The sequence below is a fragment of the Trachemys scripta genome, chromosome 2 (genome assembly GCF_013100865.1).
Source record: "Trachemys scripta elegans isolate TJP31775 chromosome 2, CAS_Tse_1.0, whole genome shotgun sequence".
Taxonomy (NCBI): Eukaryota; Metazoa; Chordata; order Testudines; family Emydidae; genus Trachemys; species Trachemys scripta.
Window position 1 is genome coordinate 35,908,321 of NC_048299.1, and position 15,975 is coordinate 35,924,295.

A 15,975-nucleotide genomic window follows, 5' to 3' on the forward strand; every position below is an offset into this window, starting at 1 on the left:
GGTCAGTGTTCAAAAAGATGTGTTCGTCATGCACCTTTCCAAACCAGCCTGCGTTAATGTCTGTGAAACGCCCATGGTAATCCACAAGCCTGGAGAACCATTGAGAAATACCCCTTCTGATTAATGTGATAGGTGGTTTGGTGCCAGAACTGGAATATGCGTGCCATCTATTGCCCCTCCGCAGTTAGGGAAGGCCATTTGTGCAAAGCCATCCATAATGTCACGGATGTTGACCAGAGTCATGGTCTTTCAGAGCAGGATGCGATTAATGGCCCTGCACACTTCTGTCAACACGAGTCCAACAGTCAACTTTTCCACTCCGAACTGGTTAGCGACTGAGTGGTAGCAGTCTGGAGTAGCCAGCTTCCCCAGTGCAATTGCCACACGCTTCTCCAATGGCAGGGAAGCTCTCATTCTCGCACCACAGGGCTGGGGCAAGCTCATCACACAGTCCCATGAATTTGGCTTTCCTCATCCGAAAGTTCTGCAGCCACTGCTCGTCATCCCAGACGTACATGACGATATGATCCCACCACACAGTGCTTGTTTCCAGAGCCCAAAAGCAGTATTCCACTGTAATCAGCACCTCCGTGAATGCCACAAGCAATCTCGTCTCGTAGCTACTACGCGTGGCGAGATCAATGTCGAACTGCTCTTGCCTTGGTAGTTGAAGGAATAACTTCACTGCCACTTGTGACATGTTAGTGAGAGCGAGTAGCATATTGGTCAACAGTGCAGGAGCCATTCCTGCAGACTGAAGAGATAGAGCAGAGCGCACAGTACACAAACCATTGAATGATGGCGACAAATGCAGACAGAAGCACAGGGATTGCTGGGATCCAAAGCAATGCATCACGGGGCATTGGGACAGGTCCCAGGATGCCCCGCGACCCTCTCCACCTTCCCACAACTCGTAGTGGCAGAAGAGGAAGAGATGCTCTGTGGAATAGCTGCCCAGAGTGCACTGCTCCAAATACCGCTGCAAGCGCGAACACACTATTGCGCAGGCAGATGATAGTGTGAACACACAACAGCCGTTTCCCTTCAGCACTCTCTGAGCGGCGCTGTAACTCTGCCAGCACAGACATACCCTGAGATTAAAGATGTGATCTCCCTCCCTTTACTACACCCCAAAAAATCGGAAGTATAATTTAGATTGACATTTTTCTCTCTTTAAAGTCTTTTTTAGTGGACATATATGCAAATTGCTTAGCTTACAGTATACTTTCCATCCCAAATTGTATTTTGCCCAACAAATCACATTTATATGTTCCAGAAACCATTCCTACATTTTATACATATTTTCCTGTAGGACAACTGATTCATATTGTCAAACAGTGGCGAACAGAGTAAGAACATTTAAAAAGACATTTGCTTTTAGTTAAAAAAAGCTTTTAAAATAATCACAATACTTAAGGTTAAAATTAGTAAAGTATTTAATAAACACAATGATAAACATGTTATGTTAGAACATTATGATTCTGAAAAACAGACATTCAACATCATTCTAGCTTCTCCTCACCGTGCACAGGAGAGGAACTGCAACATAATATACAGAACATACTCTTCTGTAATTCCTAATATTTAGGCATAAATACTCATGTTGGTTTTAGTAATTTTTTTTTAAAAACATAAGAAGGCACTACTTTTTTAAACTTAACATAAACCAGGAAAGATAGCAGAAATTATGCTCCAACAGGGTCAATTACTTCATTGCTTTACTTCTCAGTTTGCTTCCAAACATCTCTGTTCTAATGCACACTATGGAATTTCAAGGGCATTTCCAGATGTGTTGGAATGCCAAGTCAACATATTCTCAAAGCACTATGACTGGATTACAGAAAAAAGACAAAAGCAGATGATCAGCAGACCAGTGGGCAATAGAGAGCAAAGCAGAGCCACTGGGCATTGGGCAAGGAGGAGGGGCTGGCCCCAAGATGCAGCAACTCCCAGGGCAGCTGGAAGAGGCTGGAGGGTTTACGGCTGTTCCCACTCCGAGCCACCGCACCCCATGATCCATGGCTGCGGGGCCCCCTGCAGTATTGGCCCCGCTGCAACCCCCAGGGATCGGGACTCGTGGTGGGTGATTGGGACCATTAAAGTAACGGCCAGGCCCATCCAGAGCCTCTGCCTGGCACTGGCAGCCCCCGAGCCCTTTCCTTGTTCCTGGGCAGGGGGTGCCTGTGAGGCACACCAGGGTGCTGGGTAGGTGACTGAGGCAGGGGTGCTAGGTGACCAACTCAGGGCACTCAGCAGGCTGCTGAGGCGGAAGGTATCAGCAGGGACTGGTTATGGCACCTGCCTGGCCCCTTCTCCCTCTCGCTGGCCCTGGTCCCTGCTGAGGCGAGGGGCCACATACACTCCCAGGGACCACTATCCCTAATGGACGTGTGTTAACAGTGGGCTGCAGTGCCTATTGCAGCTGCACAGGTGGGCCTCAAGGAAAAAAAGTCTGGGAACTCCTGAGCTACAGTACTCTCAGGGGAGAAAATAGTATTTATAAGTGTTTTTTTTTAATAACTAGATCTCTTCTATAAGAGATTGTTGCTAGAGAAAGTATCTGGTCTGTACAACCAGACAGAGCCAGGGACTACACACATCTCTGACAACTTCTGAGAGATCAGATTTTTGAAACTGACCAATCAGAAACCATGAACTTACAGAGCGGGATGAACTAAGCAATAAAAAATTTATTTGCCAATATCCAATTTCTAGATGCAGATTGGACCTGCAGTTCCAGAGGCAATTAATATAAAAACAGACAGGGCCAGTCACAGAATGTGTGCGCCAGACTGGCCAGAATGTCTACATCTGCTGGTAATAACTCCTCTTCAGACTCACAGAGCCAATGTGAAACTTCCATTACTCTATTTACCTTGTCTTTTGCTTTCTCAAGGACTGATAGAGACATAGTCTCAACATACAGTGCCCCGCTGGTGAGGTCACTCTCTCATCCCACTTTGGAGATTCAAAAGTTCCTGGAAACCTAAGAGGCAGTATGCTCCCACTCCCAGGTCCTACTCCCATTCCTGTAACTCCTTCCCATCCAATATCCAAACTGACTGTGCCCTCAAATCCATCCTGCACTTACTCCCCTTCCCTTTGACCTTCCTTCCAAACATAAAAGATTTGATGGTACCAATATTTCTCTTCCTCGACCTCCCACTGTGGCCTAGTCCAACCTTATTCCTGAACCCATCTCAATATGTATTACAATCACTGCCTCTCAGAAAATCCTGTATTTCACTTGATCAGGAAAGTGAATGGGGTTTGGTTATGCCCCTATTCCTACTCCTGCCTCCTGAATACACATAGCAGCCAATGGAAGGTTGCTGTCTAGCCAGCTTAACCTGCACTTTCTTGCTTAGCTACACCTGAACAATGTTTATACCTGCACAGTTCTGGAGTTGCAGCCTGACAATCTAGCACCCAGACTACACTCTTCCTTCCTCTGAAGCACTCAAGCCCTTAAAGCCACCACCTTTGAAAATCCTCAAGATAGCCGTCTTCCACTTTTGCCTCTAAATGGCCCCTAGTTGTTTTTGTCCATACAAACTTTTGAAATAAGGAAGGCTAGGCAGCCACATGATGCTCCAACCAGGATGTCTGAGCTAGAACTGCCACAATGGTCCAATTCTCCTGACTCACGACTCCTAGGAGGTACTAGGAACCATACAACCACTGTGGGGAACCAACAAGGGCCACAGAGACCTTCTGTCACTAAGAAGCAGCCACACAGGAATTGTTTCTGGGGCACACCACTACTACAAGGGACTCTCAGTTGTCAAGTGAATTACTGCAGAAGATTGTTGGTGCCTTATCCCCCAGAGAGAAGCATTTAAAACTTAAAGAATCTATTGTCAGCTCTGTACTCAAATAATCATCTTTTGATGCTAACAAACTTGCTAATCACCACACAGTCTCTACTGGGTAAAGATAATTGAGAAGTCTGTAGCAAGTAACTCATGAGTAAAAGAAAAACCTCAATACTTCATGTATAAAACAACTTGACATGTTATGGAGACTGCACCTGGTCTCCATTGTCAAAGATGTCCTCCTGGAAATGGACAAAGATCAAACACATGCAGATTCTATTAAATCCATCAAATACATTTGATATCATTGATATATCTGCAGACTCTGGCAGGAACAGACTTACTGTATTTGCACTGAAGTTAATACTTTTCCCCCCCAAGAAGGTCCAAATGGCAGTGTTGACAATTTGTCATCATCCCAACAGCTCCTTCACACAGGCTGCTACTTCGTCAGCCCTCTTATTTGGTGTGTGGATAGAAGGTCATTAGAGAAGAGACACTTTGGGATGCAGTTCAACAGTATGCCGATGATATTCAGTTCTGCATCTCTTTCCAGGCAGTGCAGTTGCAAGTTCACAAGATCCAGACTATCAATTTCACAATATTTAGTTAAGACTGAAGTTTGAAAGTCCTGCTAGATGTAGCAGGAATCTCTATGATCAAAAAATATCTCCTTATTTAAATTTGAGTGAAAGGTTGGATGTGACCTACCTTCCATAATCAATGTTAGAAGGCTAAGGGAAGTAACCACAGAAGATTGCAGAAGTTCATCAGCTACTTAGAGAGCTTCTTAGCTTTTTGTTACAAAATTTCTCTGCTTGGAGGTTCTGGTGCATTCCTCAGTTACATCTAGATATTCAGACAGCAAGCAGATAAAGCACTCTTAATCCTCTAGGCCAGGGGTGGCCAACCTGTGGCTGCGGAGCCACATGTGGCTCTTCAGAAGTTAACATTCAGCTCCTTGTACAGGCATTGACTCTGGGGCTAGAGTTACAGGCATCAACTTTCCAATGTGCCAGGGGGTGCTCACTGCTCAAACCCTGCTCAAACCCAGGGCCACAGGCCCTGCCCTCACTCCACCCCTTTCCACCCCCTCCCCTGAGCCTGCACAGCCCTCGCTCCTCCCCCACCCCAACCCCAGAGCCTCCTGCATGCCACAAAACATCTGATTGGGAGGTGCAGGAAGGGAGGGGGAGGCCTGATCAACAGGACTGCCAGTGAGCGGGAGGCGCTGGGAGTGGGGGTGGAGAGCTGATGGGGGGCTGCTGACATATTACTGTGGCTCTTTGGCAATGTACATTGGTAAATTCTGGCTCCTTCTCAGGTTCAGGTTGGCCACTCCTACCCTAGGCCCCTTCTTCCCCAAGATGCATCTTCCTTCAAGTTTCACTAGATCTCTCACCAGTTATCCAAGCCTCTACCATCTCCAGAATGGATTACTTTCAATCTGGGACTATACTTCAAGCCTAACTGAACACTATCTGAAACAGCATATTCTGTGTGTCTACTTAAAGGTACTTCTCTCAGGCAACATATTGCACTTGTGCTTCAGAGCTAAACTATTTTCTAAATAGTTTCCAGGTGCCACACAAGATGTTGGTTTATATTTATAAAGCCCTTTGTGATTTGAATCCTGTGCATTTTATAGATTACCTCTCTCTCCTTCTGTGGTAGCCATTCAACATTTGCTATTACCTAGAAGACTGAAGTCAACAATCCCTAGACATTTTTGTTCAAGGGCTGGGCAATTTTCATAGTGGAAAAACCATTCACTATATAATTTATTCCCTGTTTTGGTCCAACAGTCAGAAAGCCTGCTGACCGTTAGAGCACAAAGTAAGGCCAACCTATTTACTCAGTTTTTCTGAGAAGAGAGAGCTGAGTGGAGAAGTCTAAGTTTTTGTTTGTTAGGTAGAATATTAATGACAACACTAGATCAATCTAAATTTTTTATTCCATATTTTAAAGACTGAACTGTTCATGTGCCCAGGTTTCAGCACAGATGCATTACTTAGAAGTCTAGATAAATACTTACATTTACACTGAAATGAACAGATGGGAAAACTCTAGGTACACAAAAGGTAGCTTAAGCATTAGTAGCTCTTTTTTATCACAACACTAAAACTTGATCCTGATCAATAGGCATAAAAGCCTCATTCCATCAATTTAAAACATGCAGGTAGACTGCTGGGCCTGCACAGGGATGTCTACATTGGAGCTGGAAGCAAATCTACAAGCCCAGATAGACAGACTTGCGTTAGCATGCAAAAAACAGCTGTGTGGACATTGCAGCAGGGATGAAGGCTCAGGCTAGCCAACCAAGCTTCAGCCCTCCCTACCCCAACTCCAAACTCAGGTGGCTAGTGCAAGCCTTCACCAGTGCCCCAACATCCATGCAACTATTTTAGAGTGCTAGTGTGAGCCCCACAAATGCAAGTCTGTCTTTCCAGGCTGGAAGACTAACTCCCAGCTGCAGTGTAGACATATGCCATAGAGCCCCACTGAAGTCAACAAGGCTCTGTGTGGTTCCAGCCAGCCATTCAATGTTGTAAATTGCAAGATCTGCAGCAAAGTCTTTATTATTATTTCCCATTACACCCACAATACTGTGCAGGTGTTTTCTTTTGGGTTTGTTTGTTGTAGTTTTTCTTTTGCTACCTAAGGAAACATACACACTATCCAGCTTATATGCAGTTCTACAACAAACATTTGAGGCACATATAATGGGAGCTTGGCACTCATGTTTTTCCTTACTGAAATTATTCCCTCCAAAGTTTTACTATGAATAAGGGCTAGAGCCCTGGCCGTGTAATGGAAGCATTTGAAATAAGGAAACTAATACCATGGTATTCCTTTAATCATTACTAAATATCATGAAGACTGCATAATCATTCTGGTAATTGGATCCATCCAATAAAACATTTGGCTTTAAATACAATAATGGGAGAACAGACCCTTTTAGAACCAACAAAACAGTAGTACAGACAGTTAAAATCCTTAAGTCACTAAGGCAGATAAGACAATTTTCACCTGTTTTCTTGTTTAACTTTGTTATTTCAGATATCTGAGAAGTCTTAATGAATTACATAAAACATGGATAACTTAGCTGAGACTCTGAATGCTTTTTAACGTTGTATTGATCAATGTTTTTGAACTTTTCACATCAGGGCTCAAATGCCCCAATCAGGACTGGGGGCTCATTCTGCTGGGCACCATACAAAGCACAAAGACATGGCCCCTGCTTCAAAAAGCTTACAATCTAATATTTTAAGTGACAGACAAGGAGAGGAAGCGATAAAAACGGTATTTGCTTGTAATATAAAAATGTGCAATTTTAAAATTATTAATAGACAAAATAAGTGCCAGTTACCTCCATCTGCCCATCAACTAAGCAATTAATTGATTTCTTAAGTGTCATGGCAGAAAGAAAAACTTTAGTGCACAGAAACAATGAAATCTAGTCTCCCACCAAATCAGATTTACTTGCCTTATTAGCATTAAGGGCAATTAACCATGTTTGTAAAACAACTGTGCATCAGTGGGAGAACATATGCCTAGATTTTCATGCTCTTAAACGCTAATTATTATTTTAAAGTAAAGAGGTAGCAGGACACAAATAACCGGAGGTCTGTTCAATACAATACAGGCAGTTTTATTCTAGACAGATATGCAAGCAGAGGAACAACATTTGACCATCACACTTGCAAATTTAAGGGTTTGCTTTCATAACGCACCTTCTTACTACAACTATGTCCAAATACCTGGTTAAGACAAAGTTCCCATTTACATTTACAGAATGGACCTTAACTTATGTGTTTCATAACATGGCCAGAGCTTTAGCCTAGTTATGAAACAGTGTTAAGGTCTAGTCTACACTACAGTACTACAAATTGGAACAATACTGTAACCAGGTCACAGATCAGCTGTGTTGGAATTGTAGCATAAACAGGTCTTTTGTTAGCTGAAAACTGAGGCGGGGGTTAGGGAGGTGACAGATTGAGGAGTCTGGTCTCAGAGGTTGTCAATTTAACTACAGAATAGATATAAAATGGTCAAGACCAGTGCCAGCTTTCCAAAACTGCCATAGCACACATATTTTACTCTTGCCCTGGAGGGCTCACTTCTAGTGGCTGAAATGGTAGTTCACTCCCTGACAATTCAATACTTTGCCTCTGCTGAGGGTACCAATAAAGGTGCCAATCAGAGCCAAACATGATCCTTCTGATTTTAAAAGCACCCAAAAAGGTACATCAATTTGATCTGATTACTGTCTAATTTCCTCCAAAACAATTTTTTTTCCCAAAGAGTTGCATATAACTTAGTTGCGGTGCTTAAAAAATAAAACAAAAAACCCACACTTTTGTTCTGGTAACAGAAGGATTATCTGAATCCTTCAATTTTATCTTGCAAAATTTGGAGCGTAAGGAGGGAAAATTCTCTGATTAAAAACCATTTTTGGACAGAACTGTGGTATAAAATTTAATCCCCGACTTATAGGGACACTATCAACTTTCACAAACACACTAACTCTTATGGACAATACTTTTTAAAACTATTCCTGTTTCAAACACCCAACACTGCTGTAAAATATTAGAGAAAAAAAATATTTTTTGTTTACTTTGTGAACTTTGCAAGACTTTTAGTATACAGTTAATCAGTTTCCCCTAATTGTGTGGGTCTTTTACACAATACAAGCGGGGACAAGGTGACAACTTTGGAAAGTGTGGTTATAAAACCACAAAAATGGCCAGAGACACTTAGGTGCAGATGTAATACCTAAAGCTAGTTTAACTTTTTTTTAAAAACTGTATTTCAAACTGATGGTGTCCAATTAACATGGAATTATAATAGAAAGTTCAACAAATAATGCTCAATAACATCGCTACTAAGCGATTTTATAGTATTATTTAATAAACAAAACACCTACCACTCTGGCTGCTCTTTCCTGAGATTCACACTTCCTGCAAAACCAAGGTCCGGTAGGTACTTGAACAATTCCATAGCAAGCTGTTTCAGACAAGATAAAATATTTTAGCAATCATAATACAGTACAATACAATAATACTTTGTCCGTTATAACTTTTCATCAGCAGAGCTTGAAGCATTTTACAGAAGGGGTAAGTCTACTTCTATGTGTAAAACATGTTATGCCCGACACACTGTCAGAACTACCGCTCAAGATAGTGGTCAAGTACAAGCTACTTGACCTTTAAGTTTATGCAAAATAATTGTTTTGATTAAGTAAAACAAACTACAGCATAACTTACATTGTGGAAAAAAGCAAAAATTGTTCAAATATAATAGATGTTTTACATGCAATATGTTTTGCTAAAAAGACAGCTTTACAATAACAAACATCTGTCATTTGTAGTAAGTTATAATATTTTTTGAGAGAAAAGGTAATCATGCTAAAAACAGAACATAGTTGGGGAAAAACTGTCACAAAAACCCAACGTTTTAATTTCAATAAGGTGACTTTTCTTGCACTTGAGTATTGCAGTAAGCATAAGGTATTCTGAAGACTAAATGCAGAAATAATATTTTGTTTGAAGAGGCAAATGGAGCTACAAATATGACAAATCTGAACTGAAGAATATCAAAACTCGATTTAAAGCCACAATACATTCTAAGACCCAATCCCTGAAACATTATACTTATAAATTACTTGCACACATAAGTAGTCCAACCAAGTTCAGAGTAAACTCTTGTGGGAAAGACCATTATAGTCCTGATTCTGAAAGCAGATCTGCATGTGTGGATCCCTATTCCCATATGCAGGGTTTACTGAGTTCAGAGGGGCTCCATGTAGGTATAAAGGTCTGCCTGTCCAGATCACCTTACAGAACTGGGGTCTATGTTTGTATGGTGTATAACAAAAGAGGGTCCTATAATAGGATCTGTTTATAGTTCAGATTTTAAATATGAAGAACAGGAAACTTAAAGTAATGATTCTCATAGCACCAATAATTGTGTCCTCTTGGAACCTCAAGTACAGATGTGTGTATTCTGTTTTCCACAGGAGCAATAATTTTGCATTTGACTTTCTACATTTAAGATCTCCAAGGCTGTATGAACCCAGTGGTTTTGCATTTTGCTTTAAGTACCAGATTTTTTCGAATTCTAAATATGCAGTGAAATAAACAGTAGTGATTAAAAAGTCACCTGACAAGTTAACTGCAAACAACAAAGGGGAGAAGTGGAGGGTGAATTATGAACTAGTAAAGTACTCTAAACACCTTGAGCATTACATTTTAACTTAGAGGGGGGAAACAGTACATGCAATATAAAACAAACATTGTCTTCTGATATATAAAACATGAAGTTAAAATCCTCCAAAAAAAAAAAAAAAAAAAAAAAATCTAACCACCCTACTACGTAAGTCTATCCATATTCAGGTAATTTTCACCTGTACTATTCAAGTATTAAAAACTAAAACATATTGATCATCCCTTTTTTGATTTGTGTATGCTAAAGTTCTGTAATATAGCTGTAATAAAGAGAAAACATTTTGCTTTACTGTCCTACCATAAACTAAAATTGGCAAAGACAAGCACAGAGAGATACTCCCCCAAATAAAGAAATTCAGCATTGTGACTTGTTTGCAGAGTCAAACACATATACAGTACAATGTTTAAAGTTTCAAAATATCATCAGAAGCAGTACAGCAAATCTGACAACCTTCCTGTTGAAGCCCTGTCTCAGCACGTACAATTGGAAACTGGCAATAGACAGTGCAGAGGCACATAGCATATGGTATAAGGAAGTGAATGATAGGGACAATTCAGGGAGAGGGCTTGGCAAGTCAGGTCCAGATCCATCACAGTTAGGCAGAGTCTAAAGTGGCAGATCTTACATTTCAAATTAGCAAAGTTCCAGATATATTTGCACCTGTATCTTGAACATCACTTCTGTGCATTAACAAATTAAAAGATTGTTTATTGTTCAATACATGACTTCCTTATGCTTACACCTTTGTTACTGCTAGACAAAGTTTCTTCAAGATTATTAGGAGCACTTATCTTCTTAGAGGATTAAATCATTGGCAAGTTTTAAAGCTTGTTTTGAACTAGACAAGAGTGAAAAACAGGTATCTGAGAAGTCTGATAAGAAAAACTTATGCTTGGATTTCACAGATAGCCAAATAATTTTAAGTCAAACTTCCCAAAAAAGGAGATGTTTAATTCTTAGACTAATAAGTAGTATGAAAATATTCAGCCCCAAAGGGTATTTGGACAGTTATAAGCACCTTTGAAAAGTCTGTTATAATGGAAGTGCCTCCTCTACAAGTTCCACAACGTCAACTGTCAAGATGTGCACCATTTTTATTAACATACACTCAAAATATACTACACTTGTAATACAATAGATCTAGGTCAGTAATTCTTCCTTTTCTCCAACCACCACAATAGTGTTTGACCTCAAAAACGTCCTTCCACGTTTGGATTTGAATAACCATGGCTGCAATACAGTTATATCCAACTTCAGAGTCCCTGTCTACATTAGGGGCATTTTCCAAAACTTTCCCCATATTGCTAACACTAGTTTTGCTCCACGGGCAATAGAGATGTTGAGAATCAACACAGAAGGGCTGCTACCACCTTTTTAAACACTATCATATGATCCCACTCAGAGCACCATATTTAAGACTCTAAGACTCCCCCAGGTTACGAACACTTATGAAGCTGAACTGGTGTTAGCGAAGGTAGAATACGTATATTTTTTTAAATTTATTCAGTTTGGCATAAGTGACTGCCTTCTCCTTCTGAAAACAAATACTATTTATGTTCTGGTCATTCTTCTCTTATTCTAAACCACATCAAAACAAAAACCCAAGCATGACTATAGACAAACTAGAATACCTTTCAACATCAATTTCACTCTGAAGACAGGGCAACCCTGAATCAAAAACAGACTCATTACACAAGTTGCTCTTCAGCCTCCACTCACCTCATGACACCAAGTTCTTTACAAGGTGCAATTTCATTCCTTTGCAGTTCTATCTGGCTTGCCCCTGCTTTCATTTTATGACCTGGGAAGTAAGTTTCACAAATACATGGTATATCTAACCCAATGTAACAAACAATTTCAGATATTCAGACTAATGATCTGGATATAAGACCCCAGCTTTTCCACTGTTCTGACTTGTTCAACATATTAAAAAAAAACATCAGAGGACACAGGGTTTATTTTAGATGCAGTCAGTTTGCTGTTGGTGGAAAGAGAAACTAACAACTGCCATTAGTTCCGTATTTCTGCTCTTCATTTAAAAATTATGATCATTTTGTTCCTTTTCTAGTCGGGTGAGAATACCACAATCCAGTCTCTCCCCCTCCTCACAAAGAAAAGGCAATGCAATGACAGCAGCAAAGTAATCACATATATACACTGTGCACTATGGCCTCTGAGCTGGACACCAACCAATCTCTTTCTCCACTAATCCAAGCAAATCCAACTCCAGTGAGTAATACCAGTCCCTCCCCCATCAAAGCCACCACAACAGGAAGTCTCCACATCTACCAGATAATATCAACCAAATGACATTCAGGGAAGGAGCAACAAGAGGGAGAGGCAATATATTTTATTGGACCAACTTCTGTTGTCGAGAGACATGCATCTGAGCTTACACAGAGCTCTTCTTCAAGGAAAGGAGTTCTGTGTAAGCTTGCGAGCTTGTCTCTTTCTCCAAGAGAAGGTGGGCCACTAAAAGATATTACCTCACCCCTTTTCTCTCTCTAATATCCCGGAACCAATAGAGCTACAAGAACACTGCAAACTTTCAAGGGAAGAGGCAAGCAGAGGAGGCAATCGTAACAGCCGAGTCTCCCTTTGCAGACTCCTCCCAGCCGCTCCTGTTCAGGTTTCCCTCAGACAGGTGTCTAATTTGGGGGAGAGGAAATGGGGATGGTCTATGGGGTGGGCCAGGGCAGCTGATGTGGCAGGGGCACGTATTGGGGGAACAGGAGGGAGCCGTTTTGGAAGGAAGAGGTGCAGGTTGTGTTAGGTGGATGGAGAACGTGTGGAGTGGATGTGGCGTGAGAGCAGCGGGGGGAGGGTGGCTGGTTTCAGGAAGAAATGGTAAAAGAAGCTGTGGGAAACCGGGGTTGAGAGGGAGGGAGGTTTGGGAGGCCGTGAGGGCAGGTCAGGAAGGGGTGCAGGGCACAGGGGGTGCGGCAGGGGAGGGTCTCAGGTGGGAGAGAGGTAGCCGGATGTAGGAGACTAGCTACAGGCCGGGCCCGGGGGCGGGCACTCACTCACCTTGATGCACTGCGACACTGCAGCCGTGCCCGTCGCAGTATACCAGCGGGTTCTCGGCCCAGCCCCTCTCGTCGGAGCACACGCAGCAGCCGCCGATCATCTCCTTCATGCTATTGGAGAACTCGCCCTCCAGTGACACAGGCAGCGGCTCGCTGGAGACCATCTAAGGGTTAAAAACACCGTCAACACCGCACACTGCAGCGCCCCTGCCTCTCTCCCTCCCCCGGTCGGGGCTCCCCCTCAGGCACTCAGCCGCCACCGCCGCCGCCGCCACAGCAGTGATTTAGGACCCATGTCCGCGGGCTGAGTCTCTCCTCGCCCCCACCCGGGCTGTATCAGTCAGTCAGTCACGAACGCACACAGAGGCAGCACACTGAGGACAGCAGTCTGCAGGCAGACAGGCAACCCAGCAAGGCCCGCGCGCAGGCGCGCTGTACCTCCCTGTGGAGAAGGCCTGGGTCTGGACTACCTCGCGGTGCCTCATGGGCCACCAGTGGAACGTGAGCAACGGCAGAGTTCTGACCCTCCAACGGTTCTAACCAATACCCAGACAGAGCGTGCGCGAGGCAGAGGCCGGCTCAGGGAAGGGAGGGCCGCCCCCCTCGCCTGCGCGTGTGTGAGAGGGAGCGAGCGCGCGCGAGCCGGAAGACTCTAGTGTCTCTGCCACCTGATGTGCGAGCTGCCCGGGCTGGGCTGCGTGGGGGCGCTGCTCCAGCACACAGAGAGCGGCAGCTCGGGCCTGCTAGCCTGCCTGGGCCCCTGAGGGACACCCTCCCCCCGCCCGGGTAGCCAGCCCCTGACCATTGGAGCAAGGGCCCTACACACCACCGCCTGGCACGCCTGAGTCGGGTGTTATCCATCTTATCTGTGCAATGACCTGTGTGTAGCCGCAGGCCAGCCTCCTTTCAGATCTGCCTGTAAAATCTCATACTGGTGGGGCTGTGGCTCACCGGAGCCGTTTTACCTCTCCCTCGCTGTGACTGCTGCACTAATACATTCCCGCTCCACCCCAAAAATAATCTTGTTACTATCTTGTTGCTGTCCTCAGTATGACTGCTGCCACCCGTCCCACCCCCATCCACACACTCTGTGCTCTCTTGTTTCTTCCCCCCTCAGTGTGACTAATGAACTAATTAATACATGATCAAATAATAAATGATCGTTATTAATTCTGATCATTCGTCCCCCAAAAAATGTCTGTAATGTGGCTGCACCCCAGATTGGCAGTTAGTGCCATCATTGTGAAAATGATGTTGAATAGAAGATATGGCAGACGCCAAACACTACAAGCCCTACACGAAAACAGTTCTTGAGCACAACTGTTCTCTAAATTTACTTAAAGGTAGTTTATTCCTTGCCAGATTTGTTTTGTTTTTAATGTAAGTTCATTTGCTGTCTCTCAAAAAGCAGAGAGAAACTGTGGGGGAGGGGTGGTTGAGGTGGTCAGCAGAGAGGAAAATCTCAGGCTTTTCAATTCTCCATTGTAAGCAGGTATGGCTGTAGCAGAAGGAACTAATTGTGGTGGTTGGGAGTGTAGAGAGATTAAACACAGCCTTGCAAAATTCTGCTCCCTCACTTGCCCTAGGGCGAGTAATAATTTGCTTTCTTTTTTTCCCAGTAAAATATCACTGATTTATTTTCATTATCATGCTAAAGGGCAGGCAAGCAGAATTTGTACATTGGCCTGGTAAATGTTCATGATGATTTTGTAAGGCTGCCTTAGTAACATTTTGGAGTTTATTTAAATCAATATTATTAAATTATATGTATTGTTCAAAGTGTTGTTACCAGTACCCAGAAATTGTGGGGTTGGATGTGTTTAATAAATTGCTAAATAAATAATAAAACCTCTGCACATATGCATGGTTTGTGAAGAGCTGCTGTGTGGAAGGGGAGGAGGGATGTGCACAACTCTCTAGCCCCTTGGGATATCTGAGTATGCAATGCAGTTTGTGTGCAGGATATCTTAGGTCAGGCTCTTTCTCTCCTACAAAGTTTTAAATGAAATTATTTAGATAGAGGAGGAAGAACTTGGGGGAGGGGAAAAGGAGTGGTGAAGGTCATTTCCTACATAGATAGGCCCTAGCTAAACATTTTGATTAACATAACAGGGCTATTTAAATCTGTAATCTTCTGAAAATTCATTCAAAAGCATATATAGTAATGTATAGATATTAGAATTTTGTTCTTAAAAAGAGGATGCCATAAAAGATTGGGAATTTAATATAGTTCAGCTTGTGTAAAATCACCCAGTGTCTTCCCCTCAAAACAAAAGAACTATAAAAACAGTTAGAATAAAAGTTAGAATGTAGAACTGATTACATGACATATTGGCAAGACAATTTTGATTGCTTTTTGGGCTTGTAAAATAATCTGAAAATTGCAGGTGCACATCAACTACTTTGTTTGAGAATAAAGGAATTAATATCCTGAAGTTCTAAAAACCCACAAATTATTTGAAGCTGAGAGATACAGTGTCCCAGGCTTCATTCCTGTCAGGACAATGACATCTAATTTAAACAGCATCCCCAATTATTTTGTTAAACCTGATAAGAATAAAATCATGGTATAAAAGCAAATTTTTTCTTAATGTCTCTGATTGGTAATATTAGAAAATAAATATCTCTGTCTTTTTATTATAATATAGTAAACATACAATGGTTTTGGGAATTAACATATCCATGCTTGAACTAACATATCCATAACATTTCTAAAAATTAGAAACAATGTTTTCTCCTAGTTTGTTAGCAATTTGGAAAGTTTTCCTAACAAGGTAACTGTATTTTAAGATACTCATTTTGTAATTTCTTCTTTTAAAAATAAGTATTACAATTCATAGAACTTTCTCCATGTAATATTAGTTATCTTAAGATTTGGCCCTTCCTAAAACTGAAAGCTGTCACAA

At 42.3% G+C, this 15,975-nt stretch overlaps 1 protein-coding gene across 6 annotated transcripts in view; it reads right to left on the reverse strand.

Moving 5' to 3' along the window:
* Window positions 1–15,975, reverse strand: part of MLLT10 (MLLT10 histone lysine methyltransferase DOT1L cofactor) — a 233,769-nt gene that overhangs the window by 208,374 nt on the left and 9,420 nt on the right. For 2 of the 6 annotated variants that reach the window (XM_034760296.1, XM_034760297.1), the window contains exons 1-3: window positions 13,430–13,521; window positions 13,071–13,233; window positions 8,743–8,822 (exon numbers count right to left, since the gene is read on the reverse strand). In XM_034760296.1, coding sequence (XP_034616187.1) covers window positions 8,743–8,822; window positions 13,071–13,233 — 243 coding nt within the window. In that variant the 5' untranslated portion in view covers window positions 13,430–13,521. Of the gene's footprint in view, window positions 1–8,742; window positions 8,823–13,070; window positions 13,234–13,429; window positions 13,606–15,975 lie in introns of those variants that run through there. The other 4 variants (XM_034760293.1, XM_034760294.1, XM_034760295.1 and 1 more) reach the window with 4 other exon arrangements.